General features: G+C 41.9%; 1 protein-coding gene across 1 annotated transcript in view; it reads left to right on the plus strand.

Moving 5' to 3' along the window:
- The first annotated feature begins 5,716 nt into the window (after positions 1-5,716).
- Positions 5,717-21,363, plus strand: part of IDO2 (indoleamine 2,3-dioxygenase 2) — an 87,111-nt gene continuing 71,464 nt past the window's right edge. Inside the window, exons 1-2 of the mRNA XM_055296383.2 lie at positions 5,717-6,281; positions 20,689-20,804. Of these exons, the coding sequence (XP_055152358.2) occupies positions 6,260-6,281; positions 20,689-20,804 (138 nt within the window). The 5' untranslated portion in view covers positions 5,717-6,259. The remainder of the gene's footprint in view (positions 6,282-20,688; positions 20,805-21,363) is intronic.

The raw sequence follows: 21,363 nt of genomic DNA on the forward strand, positions 1-21,363 counted from the left end.
TAATTACCCGTCTACTTGTCTATCATTACATGATAAGCTTCTTGATGCCAGGGACACTCTGTATTGTTTACCAGATTTATACATCCCAGCTTTATTTATTTATTTATTTTTTTGAGACAGGGTCTCACTCTGTCACCCAGGCTGGAGTGCAGTGGCATGATCTCAGCTCACTGCAGCCCTGACCTCCCAGACCTAAGTGATCCTCCTGCCTCAGCCCCCTAAGTAGCTAAGACTACAGCTGTGCACCAACATGCTCAGCCAATTTTGTATTTTTTGTAGAAACAGGGTCTTGCTATGTTGCCCAGGCTGGTCTTGAACTCCTGAGCTCAAGTTATGTCTGTATCTTATCGTTGGTGGAATATATAATAATCCCAGCACTTTGGGAGGCCAAAGTGCTGGGATTACAGCATCCCTCCCAAAGTGCTGGGATGCAGCCAGGTGTGGTGGCTCATGCCTGTAATCCCATGTGATTATGAAAGACATGATTTGGCCTCCCAAAGTGCTGGGATTACAGGTGTGAGCCACCGCACCCAGCTGCATCCCAGCTTTTAGTAGACACTTAGCAAATTTATGTTCAATAAATACATAAAAGAATAAATGAATGTATGAATAAATTAACCTGGGCTAACAGGAAGAGTTCGCCTTTGAAATAAAACTTCTCCTGAGAGATCTAGATTATTGGGCACTCACATTCTGGCATGTATGTATTTAATAATAGAACCCTAAGAAGCTAGAGCCTGAGAGGAACTTAAGAATTATCAAAGCAAAGCTCTTCATTTTAAAGATGGCAACATTGAGGCACAGAAGGGTGAAATAACTTACCGATGGCCACACAATTAGTTGGTTAACAATGGGAGAAAAAAATTTTGATGACTCACGTCTTTGTTCTTTTTGCTCTACTTGGAGTAGACTAGGTTGAAGGAAAAAATAATTTTGGAAGGGAAAGGGGAGGAAATGAAATGACTAGGTAGGAACTCATGAGATTGTAAACGGTCATTCAGAAATCAAGTATGTTATAGAACATGAGAGGAGGGGGCCGGGTGTGGTGGCTCACACCTGTAATCCCGGCACTTTGGGAGGCCGAGGTGGGTGGATCACGAGGTCAGGAGATCGAGACCATCTGGCTAACACGGTGAAACCCCGTCTCTACTGAAAATACAAAAAAATTAGCCGGACGTGGTGGTGGGCGCCTGTAGTCCCAGCTACTCGGGAGGCTGAGGCAGGAGAATGGTGTGAACCCGGGAGGTGGAGCTTGCAGTGAGCAGAGATCACGCCACCGAACTCCAGCCTGGGCGACGGAGCGAGACTTCGTCTCAAAAAAAAAAAAAAAAAAAAAAGATGAGAGGAGGAAAAAGTACCATGGTCTTACGGGTGTGGGATTAGCAAGCACTTTGAAGTTATGAAAACCTCAGTTCTGAGGAGCTCTGACCTCTTTTAAATACGCAGAAATTTAAACGAGTATACCCAAATAGGTTTGAGGGAGGAAATGTAGTCATATACTTCTAAAAACCAAACTTCTAAAAACGATTTTAGTATTGTTTCTTAAATACACCGTAATGCAGTGAAATCAAGTCAAATCTTCCTGCTCACAGCAAACTTTCACTAGATTCCATAGAAAATGCACCAAATGTCAATGATAACGGTATTTATCAGGCCAGACACATTTTCTTCTTTATGCTTCTGTCAATGTTTCTGCAATGAGGACATACAATTCTATAATGAAAAAAGTAAATATGCATCATGCACATACACCTGCCAAATACATATATGTGTGTGCACATGCATGTAAGTTTTGTTTTTGTTTTTGTTTTTGTTTTTTTCCTGAGACAGAGTCTCACTCTGTCACCCAGGCTGGAGTGCAGTGGTGTGATCTGGGCTCACTGCAACCTCCGCCTCCTGGTTTCAAGCAATTCTCCTGCCTCAGCCTCCTGAGTAGCTGGGAATTACAGGCGCCTACCACCAAGCCCAGCTAATTTTTCTATTTTTAGTAGAGACAGGTTTTCACCATGTTGGCCAGGCTGGTCTGAAACTCCTGACCTCAGAAGATCCGCCTGTCTCGACCTCCCGAAGTGCTGGGATTACAGGGATGAGCCACCGTGCCTGGCCTGTGTGTAAGTTTTCAGGGATAACCAGAATGACCGTCACATTCTTGGAGTTAAATGTGGTACAGAAGTCTCTAACCTGAGAGTCAAGAGACCAGGACATGGGTTCCATTTGGACATCTTTCAGCTTTGTGACCTTAGGCAAGTCACATTTTATGTCTGCAAAATAAGGATAACAACACTAGCCCTGCCTTATTCACAAGATTACTGTGAGGCCTGAATGGAATATGGTGTTGAAGTATTAGGAAGCTATAAAGTACTACTAGCATAGGTAAGTAACTTGCTAAGGATCTTTTTTTTTTTTCTTTGAGAAGGAGTCTTGCTCTGTCCTCCAGGCTGGAGTGCAATGGTGTGATCTGGGCTCACTGCAACTTCTACCTCCCGGATTCCAACAATTCACCTGCTTTAGCCTCCTGAGTAGCTGAGACTACAGGTGCCCGCCACCATGGCCAGCTAATTTTTTGTATTGTTAGTAGAGATGGGGTTTCGCCATGTTGGCCAGGCTGGTCTCGTTCTCCTGACCTCAGGTGATCCACCTGCCTCAGCCTCCCAAAGTGCTGTGATTATAGGAGTGGGCCACTGTGCCTGGCCTGCTAAGGATCTTTTATTGGCTCCAGGTCAAGATGCTATCTATCTTGTGTTCTCCCACCTGCAGCACTGAGGGCCCACAACCCTGGAAAGGCTACACTTCAGGCACATCAGGCATTTCTCTCTTCCAGAGTTGTTTTCACCTAATTAGTATTGACATGCAGAGAGTCTCTGGTTGCTAAAGAAAGACCCTGCAGTCATGCCTTCTCCTTTAGAACATCACCTTTATTCTGATAATAAGGGAGAGAGGGAAAGGGAGGAAGTAAGGAGCATCATCATAAAAATTGCACCCACTGCTGCCTTGTAGGTGAGACAGGGACTGACACTGGGCTCCACGTGCTCCTACAGAGGGTGTGAACACTAGCTCCAGAGTCTCTTCTGTGTTTCCACATAACAGAAACCAAGGGCCAGGCATGGTGGCTCACACCTGTAATCGCAGCACTATGGGAGGCTGAAGCGGGTGGATCATGAGGTCAGGAGTTCGAGACCAGCCTGACCAACATGGTGAAACCCTGTCTCTACTAAAATACAAAATTTAGCCACGCATGGTGGTGTGTGCCTCTAATCCCAGCTACTCGAGAGGCTAAGGGAGGAGAATCGCTTGAACCTGGGAGGCAGAGGTTGCAGTGAGCCAAGATCATGCCACTGCACTCCAGCCTGGGTGACAGAGTGAGACTGTGTCTCAAAAAAAAAAAAAAAAATAGAAACCAAGATTCCTGAATTACTCTAATTAAATCATGTCTGGAGTGGGAAAGGCACAACAAAATGCTAGGTATGTTTCATGAGAAGCCCTGCTGCTTCTGCCCACCACTCGCCCGCCCCCATCCCAGGCATTTTCTGCACATCGCAGTGAGTGCTCCTCCAGGGGTAGGGTGGGATCACCAGATGGTGAAGGTGGTATCCTATCACAGGAGATGGTTTTAATGAAATGTTATGTATTTTAAGTAACATGGTTCCTATTTGAATGAAATTAAAGATAATTCTATCCCAGTCTGTGTCATGGGAGAAACAGAAATTCATAGTGGTGGTGGGGCACGCTGGCTCATGCCTATAATCCCTGCACTTTGGGAGGCCGAGGTGGGGGGCAGATAACTTGAGGTCAGGAGTTCGAGACCAGCCTGGCCAACACGGTGAAACCCCGTCTCTGCTAAAAATACAAAAAGTAGCAGGGAGTGGTGGCGGGTGCCTATAATCCCAGCTACTCAGGAGGCTGAGGCAGGAGAATCGCTTGAACCCAGGAAGCGGAGGTTGCAGTGAGTCAAGACCATCCTACTGCACTGCAGCCTGGGAGACAGAGCAAGACTCCTTCTCAAAAAAAAAAAAAAAAAAAAAGAATGAAAGAAAGAAATTCATAGTGGTGTATTTCTTCACATGGTTGTTTTCCATAAGTAAGGTAATTTAGCTTAAAATATGTATCATTTTCATATCAAGGTTCAAAAAAGTATTCTTTAGCTCTTGCCTTCTGCAATTCAGTTTTGCAAATTAAATGTTGAAGTTATTTATGTATTATTTAATCCTATTTTTTCACTCTACTATATTAAATATAATCTCACAAGGAAATAAGATATATTTTTCTCAGTTCACGCCACTCTGAACTTCTCATGCCCTTTAAACAAGAGCTAGTGCAGTCATGCAGTTGTAATGGTCAGAAATTAAAGTTTGCTCATTTCCACATAATTGTTTTATGTCAATAAACAATAAACAATTAAAGGTTAGAAGTCACACAAGCCAAAAATTAAGTGTATAAACATACATTTAATGGTTTATAAGATTCTTGCTAAATATGAGACAAAATGGCCCACACAGGCAGAAATTCCATCTCTAGAGCCTCTGGGAAATAGCAAACTTATATTTAGAACTCACACCATCAATTACTGCTCCTAATGGTCTTTATATATAGTCATTTAATCTTCAAAGCAATTCTATATATTATTACTCTCCTCATTTTACAGATGAGGAAATTGAGGTGCCAGAGGCCAAGAAATTTGTTCAGGAATATAACAAGGAAGACACAATGCTAGGGTATAAATTTGCAAAGTCAGGCTCTAAAGATGAGCTCTTAATTACTATAATATATAGGAGGCAACATATCCAGCTTCTGTGGGAATACCTCTAGAGAAGGGGATGTCAATAACACATATATGGCTCAACTCACTTTAGCACAGACACTCACTCTTTTAGTTGCTCGACATTTAAATATCAGTAAAACACTTTTTCTAATCTCAGTTAGCATACAGAGACAAGAGATCATATTGGGTTTCTTTGGGGGTGATTACCTCTGTAATAGTTAGACTAACAAGAAAATTGTGTGTGATAGTGGCACAAAATAGAAAATGATTCTTTCGGTTTGAAAATTTGAGGAATGTTTTTTACAGGAGGTAAGTTTGATACTTAACCTTAAAGTTGAATTGATTGGTGTACCTTCATTGAAAATTGTCTCCTGAATGCCCAGCATTAAATAAATAAGCAAACATATAATTTTGCTTGTTGACCTAGCATCATATATAATGCAAGAAGTAAACATAAAAATATAAATGTTGTAAATGAGCATCAGAATCACCTAATATATGGAATCTTCTGGGAGAGCTACTTTTTAAAACTATAAATTAATGATGATAGCTAATAATTACTTAATTCTTTCATGTGCCTCTTACTGTCCTAAAAGTGTCACATACATTAATCACTTGATCAAAACAATGTATCTAGAGACAGGTACTATTACTAGTACTTCTTTTTCCTATATGGGAATTGATACCCAATGTAGTTCAGTAGTTTTCAAGAGCCACGCAGCTATGACAAAGTAAAAGATTGAACCCAGGCAATCTGACTACAGAATATTTCAAACTGCTACACAATACAATCTCCTCTCTTGGAAAATGTTCTTTTACAAGGGAACTAGGTTCCTTTTGAACTTTGCTATCACAGTATTGGATAATTGACTGCACAAGTCTCCCCTCAAATTCCCAACCCATGCATGACTTTTTATTATGTTGTAGCAATAAAACAGCAGTGGATGTGGGGTGGAAGAAGGTTTATTTTTGTCTTCATTACTGCTATGTGGAGCAAGGGCCCAAGCTTTTGAAAACAAGAGCTCAGAGACATGGCCCTGGCTTTGGAAGATGCCCTGGAGATGCTGAGGTGGTTGTACTTTTGCCATAGGAGTGGCAGCCAGAGAGCTGAGTCCAATGAATGCAAAGGCTGGTGCCTGGAAATATTGTGACTTGCCACAGAAAGAAGATGGAGAATTTTAAAGTTGGAAATCTGCCTGGTAAGGGATCATTTGCTGGTGTCTACAAAGTTGAGTCCATACACACTGGTTTGGAAATTTCGGTCCAGATGATAGTTAAGAAAGCAGTAAGAATACAGAGTCCACAATGAGATGAAAATGCACTGCCAGTTGAAACATCCTCCTACACTGGAGCTTTATAAATAGTTTAAAGACAAGGATTGGATTAGACTTGATATTAGAAATGTACTATAATACAGAAGGCAACGGACACCTAAAGAACAGAATGGAAACCTTCTTAGGAGATGAAGCTTGACACTTCACCCACCAGGTCATCACAAGAATGTTGCATTTTCATTATTATGGTAAGTACACTGGTAACTTCTTTTCTAACCTTGTATGCATATTGTAAACATCAAGACTGACAATTTGGGGCTAGCAACTCAATTGGAAAATCACTGTTCTCTATTGTAAAATTCCTAATTATCTTTCCCTAGAAATTGCAAAGTGCACATGTACTTGCATTTAATGTTTGGTCCATGGGCTGAATGCTTTGTGCATTACTTTTTTGTTGTTGTTGTTGTTGTTGTTGTTGTTTTTGAGACAGAGTCTCACTCTGTTGCCCAGGCTGGAGTGCAGTAGCATGATCTCGGCTCACTGCAACCTCTGCCTCCCAGGTTCATGCAATTCTTCTGCCACAGACTTCCAAGTAACTGAGATTACGGTGCTCACCATCACACCCAGCTAATTTTTGTACTTTTAGTAGAGACGGGGTTTCACCATGTTGGCCAGGTTGGCCTCAAACTCCTGACCTCAAGTGATCCACCTGCTTTGACCTCCCAAAATGCTGGGATATCAGGCGTGAGCCACCTTGCCCAGCCTGTGCATTACTTTTGAGGACACATTTGACAATGGCACAGTTAAGAACACTAAATAAAGTAGTACTGGCAGATTATGAAATAGCAATTGTTTTGGAAGACAGCAAAACCTGAAGTATTTTCAGACATGTACATTATGAAATATTATGCCTTCTTTAACTATGTGCAAGTTAAAATCAGTCCTAACTGAAAATCAAAAGGGCAATAATGAACATACTTCATTCAGAAGAGGTATCGACAAAACTTCTAAAAGAGGTCTTAGTATATCCAGGGATGGAGATATGATTACAATGTATTATCCAAATGATGGAAGTTTTCTCTTGCTGATAGAATGCATCCACCTACTAACATCAGTAAGTACAGGTTTAACAATTTACCAGAAATGTACTGGAGGAAATATGAATATACTTCCAGATTTATTCTACCTACAGGATCTGTCTCTATTTTACAAAGTCATCTATTTTACAAGGTACTGTAAATGCATTTTGATGAAAAAAATTATCCTGCTATTGATTTTGAGGTCTGGTATTATGATAGAGCAAAAACTATCCAAAAGAGATTTAATTCAAGTCATTGCAAAATCTTGGAAAATGTGTGAGAAATCTTACACGTGGAAAGGAGGAAGTAAAGTTGGTAGCTTGAAAATGTGTTCCACTGTGAACAATTCTCTGCAAACCTACCCCAAAAGTCAAGGAGGCTGGCAGGCTGAAGAAAGAGGCTGGCAAATCTAGTTTCTCAGAAAAAGAAAAATTAATAGGGACTTATGAACAGAAGCCATATATCTGCCCTGAGATGAGATGGTGGATACTCACACTGTTACCCCCAGACCCAGGGCTTATATGCCATAGGGAAAGACAATTGCAATAATTTGCTTAACGGCAGGATTTACAGCAAGTACATGCTCTTAAGAGTAGATTAAGTAGTAATCTTAGAGGCATTCCTAGAACTGGAGTTAATCAGAAGTCAACACAGTGGATTAGCATCCAAGATGGAGTTGCTTTAGCCGCCACAAGGAGAAAATGAAGATATATTTGGTCCATGCTAATTAGGGTGTTCTATTTGTTTGAAACTGAAATCTGGCAGGGCGCAGTGGCTCACGCTTGTAATCCCAGCACTTTGGGAGGCCGAGGCGGGCGGATCACGAGGTCAGGAGATCGAGACCACGGTGAAACCCTGTCTCTACTAAAAATACAAAAAATTAGCCGGGCGTGGTGGCGGGCGCCTGTAGTCCCAGCTACTCGGAGAGGCTGAGGCAGGAGAATGGCGTGAACCCGGGAGGCGGAGCTTGCAGTGAGCCGAGATCGCGCCACTGCACTCCAGCCTGGGCGACAGAGCGAGACTCCGTCTCAAAAAAAAAAAAAGAAACTGAAATCTATAATTTCCAAAGAAGAAAATAAACGTGGAAGCCGTCCTTCCTTTTTGGTATTCATAGACAATCTGGCAGTGTTAGGCCCCTAAGGCCTTATCACCTCCTCCTTCTGTGGGTTAAACTTTACAGTGAGAGGAAAGACATCTTTTAAAAGAATAATCATGACTAGTTTCATCATGACTAGTTCATCTTCTCTGCAATAGATACTCATATTTAACATATCTATTGTTATATTACAAAGAATATGATTGCACAGCTACAACTTTGGGACAAACTCCTTTTCTGCCACTTTCAATGATCATCTTCCAAAATCAGAACAGCTTTTGAATTCTATTTTGTGAAAAATGTTGTTTGAGTGACACAGTAAACTCTGTGGAACTCTGTGGATACAGTTGAATGATGGCTCCCAGTTTATCATGCAGGCAGGATTATATTCCAACAGTTATGTTTCACAGAAAGGCAAAATAACTAGGTACAGAGAAAATGAAAAATTTCCAGTTTACATCAAACAGAAATTGCAATGTCTTTCATCTCTTTAAAGTTTTCTAATCAAAATTATAGTTTTCATCAATTAAAACTTTATTTAGGTAGATACATTTAACAAATAACTTTTTGTTGGCTTAAAGGGAATGACTTTTATGTAATGTAACTGTCTATTTCAGGAAGCTTTTCTACGAGAATTTAAAACTACACCAAAATATCTTCTTTTTTTTTTGAGACAAGGTGTCACGTTGTCGCTCAGGCTGGAGTGCAGTGGTGTGATCCTAGCTCACTGCAGCCTCGAATTCCTGGGCTCAACTGATCTTGCTACCTCAGCCCCCCACGTAGCTAGGACTACAGGCCTGCACCACCACATCTGGCTAAGTTTTTATATTTTTGTAGAGAAATGGTCTGGCTACATTGCCCAGGCTGGTCCCAAACTCCTGGCCTCAGGTGATCCTCCTGCGTCAACCTCCCAAAGTGTTGGGATTACAGGTGTGAGCAACCCTGCCATCTCAAAACGTGTGTTTTAATGAGACAACAAAGATCAAGGGAACTTTAGTCCTTACAATGTAATGATCAAAAAAGTGAAATAGATAATCAACATAACATTGCTTGTAGACCATGCAAACAAACTTATTGCATTTGTATATTTGTAATGAACTGTTTTATAATAACAAAATATAAAATGTGTATTTTATTTGTTCTTTTATTGTTTTCCTACTTCTTAGACATGTTAGGAACTATGGAAAAAGATATGGGAGTTTGTGAAAATTTCAATAATTCGTATTTATATTACAAGAAACAGATATTAGAATGTGTTTGTTTTATATTTCTTTTGTAGCAGAATTTTCTAGCCAGGCATTGTGGCTTACACCTGTAATTCCAGCACTTTGGGAGGCTGAGGTGGGACAATCACTTGAGCCCAAGAGTTTGAAATCAGCGAGGGCAATATAGTGAGACTCTATCTCTACAAAAAATTCTCTATCTATATCTATATCTATATCAAGGAATTTTGTGAGGAAAACTATATATTTTATATATAAATGAATTTTCTCAGGAAATATCTCTGTAAATGAATTTTATAAAATATAATATCACTTTATCCTTGATTTATTTCATTTAATAATTATTTTAAAGTAATATACTAATAAACTCATTTTAAAAACTGCTATGACCATAAAACTATTAGAGATAACATAAGAGAAAATCTAGGTGACCTTGGGTTTGGAGATAACTTTTTATATACAACACCAAAGGCACAATCAATGAAAAAATATGACAAGCTCTATATCACATATCAATATTAAAATGTGATCTGTGAAAGGCATTGTCGCCGGGCACGGTGGCTCACACTTGTAATCCCAGCACTTTGGGAGTCCGAGGCGGGTGGATCATGAGGTCAGGAGATCGAGACCACGGTGAAACCCTGTCTCTACTAAAAATACAAAAAAAATTAGCCGGGCATGTTGGCGGGTGCCTGTAGTCCCAGCTACTCGGAGAGGCTGAGGCAGGAGAATGGCGTGAACCCGGGAGGCGGAGCTTGCAGTGAGCCGAGATCGCGCCACTGCACTCCAGCCTGGGCGACAGAGCGAGACTCTGTCTCAAAAAAAAAAAAAAAAGAAAGGCATCGTCAAGAGAACAAAAAGACAAGCCACAGACTGGGAGAAAAGACATATGTGATAAAAGACAATTATCAAAATATAAAAATAATTCTTAAAACTCAAAAATAAGAAAATGAACAACTCAGTTACATAATAAGCAAAAGATCCGAACAGAAACCCCATCTAAGAAGAAACACAGTGGCAAGCATATGAAAATATGATCTACATCATATGCCATCAGGAAATTGCAAATTAAAACAATGAGATACCACTACATTTTTACACTGGTGAAAATCCCAAACACTGACAGCACTCTCAGTGCTGGTGAGGATATGGTGCAGTAGAAATCCACACTCATGCCAGACATGGTGGCTCATGCCTGTAATCCCAGCACTTTGGGAGGCTGAGGCGGGTGGATCACGAGGTCAGGAGTTTGAGATCAGCCTGACCAACAGGGTGAAACCCCGCCTCTACTAAAAATACAAAAATTAGCCGGGTGTGGTGGTGGGTACCTGCTACTCGGGAGGCTGAGGCAGGAGAATTGCTTGAACCCCGGAGGTGGAGGTTGCAGTGAGCCGAGATGGCGCCACTGTACTCTAGCCTGGGCGACAGAGCAAGACTCCATCTCAAAAAAAAAAAAAAAAGAGGCCGGGAGTGGTGGCTCACACCTGTAATCCCAGCACTTTGGGAGACTGAGGTAGGCGGATCACTTGAGGTCAGGAGTTGGAGACCAGCCTTGCCAACATGACAAAACCCTGTCTCTATTAAAAACACAAAAATTAGCCAGGAGTATTGGCACATGCCTGTAGTCCCAGTTACTCGGGAGGCTGAGACAGGAGAATTGCTTGGACCCAGGAGGCAGAGGCTGCAGTGAGCCGATATTGCACCACTGTACTCCAGCCTGAAAGACAGGGTGAGACTCTGTCTCAAAAAAAAAAAAAAAAAGAAAGAAAGAAAGAAAAAAGAAAATTCCATGATTGCAGTCTTTAAGTATTTATTTATTATTAAGTACGGTAAAATAAGGACGGATAGATGTCACGGAAAATGTCAAGAAAATAAAAGAGTTAAAAAAAAAAAAAGTAGGCTGCAATGCCAGATGCCTGAAAAGTTAATCAACGAAAGGACTTAAATGTCCCCATTGAATTTAGGAACAAAGAAGTAATTAATGAACAGGACAAAAACACTCAGTGTACCAGCGTTATTGATTTAGAAACTGAAACTAAGTATATCTGATGTTGCTTTTAGGAAACAAGTAAATGAGGCCCTCAAAAGTTCAACTGTGACCATATTTTCTTTCCTTTTTCTAATTTCTCCTTGACGCATTTCCAAAACCCCTAATACCCCGACTGATAGAAATGGATACCTTGCTGTGCACTGGTACTACTGTGATTCATGGAAAGCTGATCATGGAATCCAAGATGACAAAATTCCCAGCCTTACTGTTAGGAAAGAAAGTTTCTGCGCACAATTGTCTCTAGCCAACTTCCTCCTAGTAAGAAAGAGGCCAGGCAGGGCTTCCTGCATGGTACAGCCCTGTGTTCCTTACTGCAGGGTAAGTTTCTGGGGCTGGGAGTAAAGCACTGTGACCGAAAGCAGTACAAAGTTCTACCTGACACGCAGATCCCGGTCCTACAAATATGAGGTCCATAATGAGACTGAGAGATCATTCATCCAACAAATATGTATTGAGTACCAGACATTGGGCTTGCGGCTAAAGGAAAATACAACGTTGGGTTGGATATGGGTTCTGTTTTCAAGGAGCTTATAATCTAATAGGAAAGATGAGGTTACTACATTAGTAACAATCAGACCAGATAGAACTGGAAGTGTGATGTAAATGAGGTACAGACTGTAGAATTTTGCAGAAAGAAAACAATTCTGAAGAAGTGTTCATGGAAGTATTAGCGGTTGAGATGTATCTTAAAAGATAAGTGGGGTTCCCGTTGGAGACATTCAAGGCTCTCTCTTCTAGCTATTTTAAAATATGCAATATATTATTAACTATAGTCACCTTACTGTGCTATAGAGCACTGGAACTTATTCCTACTATCTAACTATAATTTTGTACCCACTAACCAACCTCTCCGTGTCCCTCCTCCCCCTATTCATCCCACCCTCTGGTAACCACTCTTCTACTCTCTGCTTCCCAAAACAAAGAAATGATCACTGTTTGGGTGATGGAGATGTCAATTACCCTGATTTGATCATTACACATTGCATATATGTATAGAAATATCACATGCAACTCTTAAGTATATACCATTCTTATGTACCAAATACAAATAAAATTGAAAAAAAAAAAAAAAAACTTTGGCTGGGTGCGGTAGGTCATGCCAGCAATTTGGGAGGCTGAGGCAGGCGGATCACCTGAGGTCAGGAGTTCCAGACCAGCCTGGCCAACATGGTGAAACCCCATCTCTTCTAAAAAATACAAAAATTAGCCTGGTGTGGTGGCAGGGGCCTATAATCCCAGCTACTTAGGAGGCTGCGGCAGGAGAAACGCTTGAACCTGGAAGGCAGAGGCTACAGTGAGCCGAGATCACGCCACTGCACTTCAGCCTGGGTGACAAAGCAAGACTCCGTCTCAAAAAAAAAAAAAAGAAGAAAAAAACTTTAAAAAAGAGAAGTAGAAGTAGAGTTTAGTCATAGTGACTGTCAAGAAAATATTTTGGAAAAATACTATGAATAACTAGACCAAAGAAACCAAATGCCAGTTGTTTCAGGAGCAGTAAATCATTTTTGAGGGCTTGAGCAAAGGTCTTCCCAGAAAGGTGCTTAGGGGTCAGATTTTGGACATAATGCCAGGCCAAGAAAATTTGCACTTTATTTCATTAACAATGAGGAGCTCTTGAAAGTTTTATTGGCAGGACGTAAGATAGTTACAGACCCACAAGTAACATGGGTCTAGACCTTGGGAACAAGAAAAGTCAAGATTGAGTATGCAGACTTGGGAACCGAGTATAATTAATGGTTAAGATTAAATAAAAATACATAAGAACACTGAGATAGAGAAATGGCTCATTAATGCTGCAAATATCTACATGTTTAGGGATGAAATAGAAAAAGAAGTCAGAAAAATACAGTTCAAACAATAGGAAAGAAAACCAGAAATGCATGATTCTAAGAAAGGAATGGGTGGACATGGTGGCTGACATCTGTAATCCCAGCACTTTGGGAGGCCGAGGCAGAAGGATAGCCCAGGAGTTCAAGACCACCCAGAGCAACACAGCAAAACCCCGTCTCTACAAAAAACAAAAATTAAAATTAGCCAAGCATGGTGGTACACACCTGTAGTCCCAGCTACTCACTCAAGAGACTGAGGCAGAAGCATCACTTGAGCCCAGGAGGTGAAGGATACAGTGAGCTATGATTGCACCATTGCACTCCAGCCTGGCTGAGAGAATGAGAGCTTGTTTCCAAAAATAAAAAATAAGAGAGAATTTTTAGAATGAGGGGAAAACAACAGGAAACATGAGAAATATAACATTCTCTGTTATATGGTAGGTGCTTTGCTTATAGTTTCTCATTAATTCATCATGTAATGTCTCTGGGATAAACATTATGGATTTCCTGCAGAAGCAGAAGCTCAGAATTTTATGCCAGGTGTTGAAAGGCCATGTAGCTAATAGATGATAGAACACAGACTCACACTCTGGTAGTCCTGAGTTAACAGTAGAAAAGTCCTGGGCTGGGCGTGGTTGTTCACGCCTGTAATCCCAGCATTTTGGGAGGTTGAGGCAGGCAGATCACCTGAGGTCAGGAGTTTGAGACCAGCCTGGCCAACATGACGAAAGCCCGTCTCTACCAAAAACACAGTTACCTAGTGTGGTGGCACGCGCTTGTAGTCCCAACTACTCAGGAGGCTGAGGCAGAAGAATTGCTTGAACCTGGGAGGTAGAGATTTCAGTGAGGCAAGATCAAGCCACGGCACTCCAGCCTGGGTGACAGAATGAGACTCTATATAACAAACAAACAAACAAAATCAGTAGGAAGCCCTAGACTGAGAGGCATCAAATCAGGATTCTACTCCAACTCTGATGCCAGCTTCCAGGAACACACTTGATAAGTTGTTTCATTCCCATAAATCTTGGGTGATTCGTGTTCAATGAGAGCATTGAACTGTATCATTTATTCTATAATGACTCAGTTCTAATATTTCACAATTCTATGGTTGTATAATGTTACAGTAAATTCTTTTTTTTTTTTTTTTTTTTTTTTGAGACGGAGTCTTGCTCTGTCACCCAGGCTGGAGTGCAGTGGCGCAATCTCGGCTCACTGCAAGCTCCGCTTCCCGGGTTCACGCCATTCTCCTGTCTCAGCCTCTCCGAGTAGCTGGGACTACAGGCGCCCGCCACCACGCCCGGCTAATTTTTTTGTATTTTCAGTAGAGACGGGGTTTCACCGTGGTCTCGATCTCCTGACCTCGTGATCCGCCCGCCTCGGCCTCCCAAAGTGCTGGGATTACAAGCGTGAGCCACCGCGCCCGGCCCTATGTTACAGTAAATTCTTGAGAAGGTGCAGAGGGAATGGATGAAGAAAACCACATGACTGACATAAAAAATAACGTGGCCATCTTTTCATCTGAGATTGAAGGAAAGAACAAGAGGACAATTAAACATGCAGAGTCTGAGAACTTGCATTTAGGAGGCATAAGATGCTGAACTGCAAAATTGGTTAGATATTGGGCTGAAGAGAACTGAGAATTTTTTAATAATAAAAACTCTTGGCAGGGTGCAGTGGCTCACGCCTGTAATCCCAGCAGTTTGGGAGGCTGAGGTGGGTGGATCACTTGAGGTCAGGAGTTTGAGACGAGCCTGACTAATGTGGGGAAACCCCGTTTTTAAGAAAAATGCAAAAAATATTAGCTGGGTGTGGTGGTACAAGCCTGTAATACCAGCTACTTGAGAGGCTGAGGCAGGAGGATCACTTGAGCCCAGGAGGTGGAGGTTGCAGTAAGCAGAGATTGTGCCACTGCACTCCAGTCTGCATGACAGAGGGACACTATCTCAAAAAACAAACAAACAAACAAAAACTCTTAAGAAATTAGGTATAGAAAGAATGTTCCTCAATACAATAAAAGCCATATGTAAGAAACCTATAGCTAACATCATACTGAATGGTGAACGGTTGAATGCTTTCCTCTAAGAACTGGAACAAGACAAGGATGCCAACTCTCACCACTCTTACTCAACATAGTACTTTAAGTCCTAGTCAGAGCAATCAAGCAGGGGAAGTGGGTAATTGAGAATGGCTCGAGAGGCGCTGTGGCTCAGTCCTGTTGTCCTGGCAAATAAGGAGCTGAGGCCAGGCATTCAAGAATGGCTCCTAGGCCGGGCGCGGTGGCTCAAGCCTGTAATCCCAGCACTTTGGGAGGCCGAGGCGGGCGGATCACGAGGTCAGGAGATCGAGACCATCCTGGCTAACACGGTGAAACCCCGTCTCTACTAAAAATACAAAAAAATTAGCCGGGCGTGTTGGCGGGCGCCTGTAGTCCCAGCTACTCGGGAGGCTGAGGCAGGAGAATGGCGTGAACCCGGGAGGCGGAGCTTGCAGTGAGCCGAGATCACGCCACTGCACTCCAGCCTGGGCGACAGAGCAAGACTCCGTCTCAAAAAAAAAAAAAAAAAAAAAAAAAAAAAAAAAGAATGGCTCCTAGATGTCTCATAAGGAACCGTAAATCAAACAACCTTTAAAACTGAAACCTGCGTGAGAACTGTTGCATTAGTTAATCTGGGAACTTCCTGCTTTTAGCTTTCATATTTATCTTAGAGAAAGGGAGGAAGGAGAGATGTGTATGGATAACTAAGCATTCAAATGCATTTGTTTATAATCTTATGACCAGAATTCAGGTCCAATGAACAAAAAGGTAGGGTCTTCGGAATTTCCCCAGTGCAGATCTATGACCTGAATATTATTACGCAAGGATCCACACTAAATACTGGGATTACAGGCGTGAACCACCATACTCCGCCCAGGACTTTCCTGCTGTTAACTCAGGACTACCAGAATGTGAGTCTCCGTTCTGTAATGCCCAACCTTGTTTTTCCTAACCCTGTTTTTAGACTCCCCCTTTTCCTTTAATCACCTAGCCTTGTTTCCACCTGAATTGACTCTCGTTTAGCTAAGAGAGCCAGACAGACTCCATCTTGGCTCTTTCACTGGCAGCCCCTTCCTCAAGGACTTAACTTGTGCAAGCTGACTCCCAGCACATCCAAGAACGCAATTAACTGATAAGATACTGTGGCAAGCTATATCCGCAATTCCCAGGAATTTGTCTGTTTGATAATGCCCAAAGCCCCGGGTCTATCACCTTGTAATAGTCTTAAAGCCCCTGCAACTGGAACTGTTTACTTTCCTGTAACCATTTATTCTTTTAACTTTTTGCCTACTTTATTTCTGTAAAATCTTTTTAACTAGACCCCCCTCCCCTTTCTAAACCAAAGTATAAAAGAAAATCTAGCCGCTTCTTTGGGGCCAAGAGAAGAGCATTAGCCGTCTCTCAGTCGCCGGCTAAAAAAGGACTCTTAGTTCATCTCAAAGTGTGGCGTTTTTCTAACTCGCTCAGGTCCAACAGTTCTAGCGTCTATTAGCCATGTGGCCTTTCAACACCTGGCATAAAATTCTGAACAATGGCTTGGAAATTAAGATACCTTAGCTCTAGTCCTTGCTCTGCTAATAATTAATAGAGTGAAACTGGACAGGGTTATTCACATGTGTGTGCCTCAGTTTACTGTTAACTGAAGAATGACAAAGTTCATAAATTTGAAAAGGAGAGGTTTCTTATATAGGGTTGCAACCTGTAGGGTGGCCATGCTACAGTCTGGGACGCATAGCCTCTGGCTGGAAGCCAGAAACAGACACTTCCAGGGTCAGAAGAATAAGACAGAGATTTATGCTGAATGGGGTGACCAAATATACATATTCAATAGGCTATAGGAGGAGTTATGAATATTTATGAAAGGAGAAATGTGCACATGTGCAATTTGGCTTCATGTCCCTTCATGGGACCTACATTCAAAAAATGGCAGTCTTAGCATGATCTGAGGGAGGATCTTTCAGCCCTCTGAGGTCAAAAGTGAAGGAGAGGACAGGAAACCCTCACTGTGCATTCTCTGTAGGGGCCAGAACCACTGCATGTTTGGTGAACCTGGCTGGTTGTTATGTTGAAACTGCAAAAGGGAGGGATAAGAGTCAGGTGATTGTTTGATACCAGGGGTAGAGGAGACTTTCAAAAGGGCTGGTTTCTGTTTAGCCCTTAGGGAAGAATGTCTAAATAGAATTACCTACAAGAGTATAATGAGGAGTGTCTGACATTCCATCCAGTCAGGAACTAGAACTCAGTTTTCAAGTTAACTCTGGGACCCTCTTGGCCAAGAAGAGGTCCATTCAGTTGGTTGAAGAGCTTAGGATTTCATTTATATCTCTCATCACTAATCTGCAAAAGCTGGTAGTGAAACCGCCTTTGCAAAATTATGACTGAGACAGTGAAAGAGATCTAACTTAATCGATTCCATCTTGCTTCTAACCTCCAAGCTATCCTTATTCATTCCTGGGCATAGGCTGAACTAACTCCGGGAGAAACTTAGTTTATAGTTTTTAGTTTAAAACAAAGATAGTAACAGCCCTTTCCCAAAGCAGACCTCCTTCTTGCCTGGGAGCTAGACTGCCTTTGTAGGACTAACATTAGCCACAAGATTAGAAATTGTGGCTTAGGAGTCATACAGCTGGAGGCTACAAGATTCTGACTCTCCCTAAACTGCTCCTAAGATCAGTCCTTGAGATATTTTGCAGACCCTGCACTTGATGGATCAGTGGGCACCACCCAGATTGATAAAGTGGCTCATCCGATCTTGTGGCCCCCACCCAAGAACTGACTCAGCACAAGAAGACAGCTTTGACTCACTGTGATTTCATCTCTGACTCGTCAGCACTCCTGGCTCACTGGCTTCCCTAAGGCCACCAAGTTGTCCTTAAAAACTCTGCTCCTACTGGGCGGTGGCTCACACCTGTAATCCCAGCGCTTTGGGAGGCCAAGGCAGGAGGATCACAAGGTCAGGAGATGGAGACCATCTGGCTAACATGGTAAACCCTGTCTCTACTAAAAGTACAAAAAATTAGCTGGGCATGGTGGCACGCACCTGTAGTCCCAGCTACTTGGGAGGCTGAGGCAGGAGAATCACTTGAACCTGGGAGGCGGAGGTTACAGTGAGCCAAGATCATGCCACTGCACTCCAGCCTGGGCAACGGAGTGAGACTTCATCTCAAATAAATAAATAAATAAATAAATAACCTCTGCTCCCTGAATGAATGCTCCCGGAGACTGATTTGAATCATAATAAAACTCCAGTCTCCCGCACAGCCTGCTCTGCATGAATTACTCTTTCTCTATTCCGAATCCCCTGTCTTGATAAATTGGCTCTGTCTAGACAGTGGGCAAGGTGACCTCACTGGGCAGTTACAGTAGTACCCACTTCATGAGTGAAATCACTTATCTTAGTGGTATGGTCCCAAAAGTTGTTTGGTAGAAGGAGAGGGTTGAGGCTGGGAGAGGTGGTTCATGCCTGTAATCCCAGCACTTTGGGAGGCCACGGTGGGTGGATCTCCTGAGGTCAGGAGTTCGAGACCAGCCTGGTCAACATGGTGAAGCCCCATCTCTACTAAAAATACAAAAAATTGGCGTGCTGGTGGGTGCCTACAATCCCAATTACTTGGGAAACTAAGGCAGGATAATCGCTTGAACATGGGAGGCAGAGGTTGCAGTGAGCAGAGATCGCGCCACTGCACTCAAGCCTGAGCAACAGGAGCAAAACTCTAGGACTAGAGCTAAGGTATCAAAAAAAAAAAAAAAAAAAAAAGAAGTAGAGTGTTTAATTAAATAATTCGTTCATGCTGTAAAAAGTAAAGTAGATGTTCCTCTTCAAAGACTTTCCTCCCCTAATTAGGAATAAATAGTAACTTCTCTTAGAAGTAAAATTTATTCAAAGACCTGTGCTAACATTCTTAAGTATCTGCTAGCCGCAATAAGGAAATCAATGTACTTTATGTTCGTAGCTCCCACAATTTAGCCTAAATATTTTCCCTGGCATGTTTATACTGGTCCAAGCAAGCATTAGGTCATAGCCTGTTCCTCTTCCTTATTTAAAAGTGTTTTTACCTTTCTCAGCGTTCCACAAGTTACTTCCTCCTTCCTTTGTTCTCCTCTACCTTTGCCTCTTTTAAAAAGTTCTAAGTTGCTAGCCAATCAGGACAAATACAGAATATAAGGTCCCATTCCAGCCAACAGAAACGACACAGCAGTAGGATGGGTGTGTCAGGTTATAAATGACCCTGTCTCCTTTGTTCGGTGTACTCCAGTGGCAAAACTGCTGGCAAGTGTACCTTTTCTGCAGGAAGTAAAAATGGCCTTACTAAATAAATTAAATTTATGTTCAAGTGCTATTTCTTTTCTTTTTTTTTTTTTTTGAGATGGAGTTTCACTTTTGCTGCCCAGGCTGGAGTGCAATAGCGCGATCTCGGCTCACTGCAACCTCCGCCTCCCAGGTTCAACCAATTCTCCTGCTTCAGCCTCCCGAGTAGCTGGGATTACAGGCATGCACCACTATGCTCGGCTAATTTTGTATTTTCAATAGAGATGGGGTTTCTCCATGTTGAGGCTGGTCTCGAACTCCTGACCTCAGGTGATCCGCCTGCCTTGGCCTCCCAAAGTGCTGGGATTACAGGCGTGAGCCACTGCGCCCGGCCTCAAGTGCTATTTCTTTACGGCACAGAAGAACAAACAATGCTATTACCAAGTTTGTTAGTATTTATTATCTCATTTGCTAAACCTAAAAAATATATATCCTTCTTTAACGTGATCGAATATTTCAAAAAGTTATTGTGTTGTTTCTTAAAATAAATCAATCATAATCCTAGACTGTGTTGCTCAAACTGCATACAACACCCTCTGAGCTTCTGGCAGGCCCTTCTTCCCCTCCCTGCTCACCACAGATCACTGAAATAATTGTCTGCATGTAACTTCTAATTTTGATAGTTTACTCCATTTGGAGTAACTCTGACCCATTTGTCAAATTCACGATGGAGCAGGTTCCTGTTAGGGTACAGGTTTGATAAACCACAACCACAGGTCTATTTCATTGCTCTTTTTCCAAAGTGGAACAAATTTGTCTCTGGGGTTAAAACTGCTTTTCTCATATTGGTGTGTAAGAGAAAATGAGGGAATTTCTTTGAGTTTGTTTGGTTTGTCTGTTTGTTTAATCGGCATTTTTTAAATAATTTACTCTGCCCTGTCTCAGAGAAAGTCCATGATGATCTGGAATTCAACCTCAGGGAACAGTTCTCTCCTGTGCCTGAGACACTGCGCAACTAACTGGAACTGAAGGATGGAACCTGGGTGTTTAATATATTAGGAACAGTTGATTCTTCAGTGACACTTTCCATGCAGATACTTCAAACAAAATAATGGAGCCCCACAGACCGAATGTGAAGACAGCAGCGCCATTGTCTTTGGAAAGCTATCACATATCTGAAGAGTATGGCTTTCTTCTCCCAGATTCTCTGGTAAGGATACAGCCTTGGTAAGGATAGGTCAGAATATGTTTCTTGAGATGTTGGTTGGTTTGTTTTTTAAAAATGTATGTGATTTTTAAGAGACATGCAATATAAATATCAAGTTGTTTACCTGAGAAAGCTGCTATAAAGAGCATAGATTATCATTACCATCAAAAGAGAAGTGACAGATACCACAGAGAACAGGTCAAATGGAATATTTTTTGTTTCAGTTTCTTTTGACTAGATTGTCAGGCCAGAGAAATTATAAGCAAACCTGTAGTTATCAAGAAAAAGAATGAACTTAAATAGAGATAAATTATAAGAGCAAATATAGAGCCTCAGCACCTGGAACATGGCACTTCCAAGTACATGAGCTAAGGTCACAGCAAGACTCAAGCCCCTTCAGCAGAATACCTGGAATTTCTCTGTTAAAGATCTTCTCCTTTGCATGACTACATGTTTGTAATGCAGATCCCTCCAGGAGCGCTTACTTATAAACTGTCCTGGATCACTACCACAACATTTTGATGTACATTAGTTTATCTTGACTTGCTAATTGTAGAAAAAA

This window comes from Symphalangus syndactylus, chromosome 10, assembly GCF_028878055.3.
Source record: "Symphalangus syndactylus isolate Jambi chromosome 10, NHGRI_mSymSyn1-v2.1_pri, whole genome shotgun sequence".
NCBI classification, from domain to species: Eukaryota; Metazoa; Chordata; class Mammalia; order Primates; family Hylobatidae; genus Symphalangus; species Symphalangus syndactylus.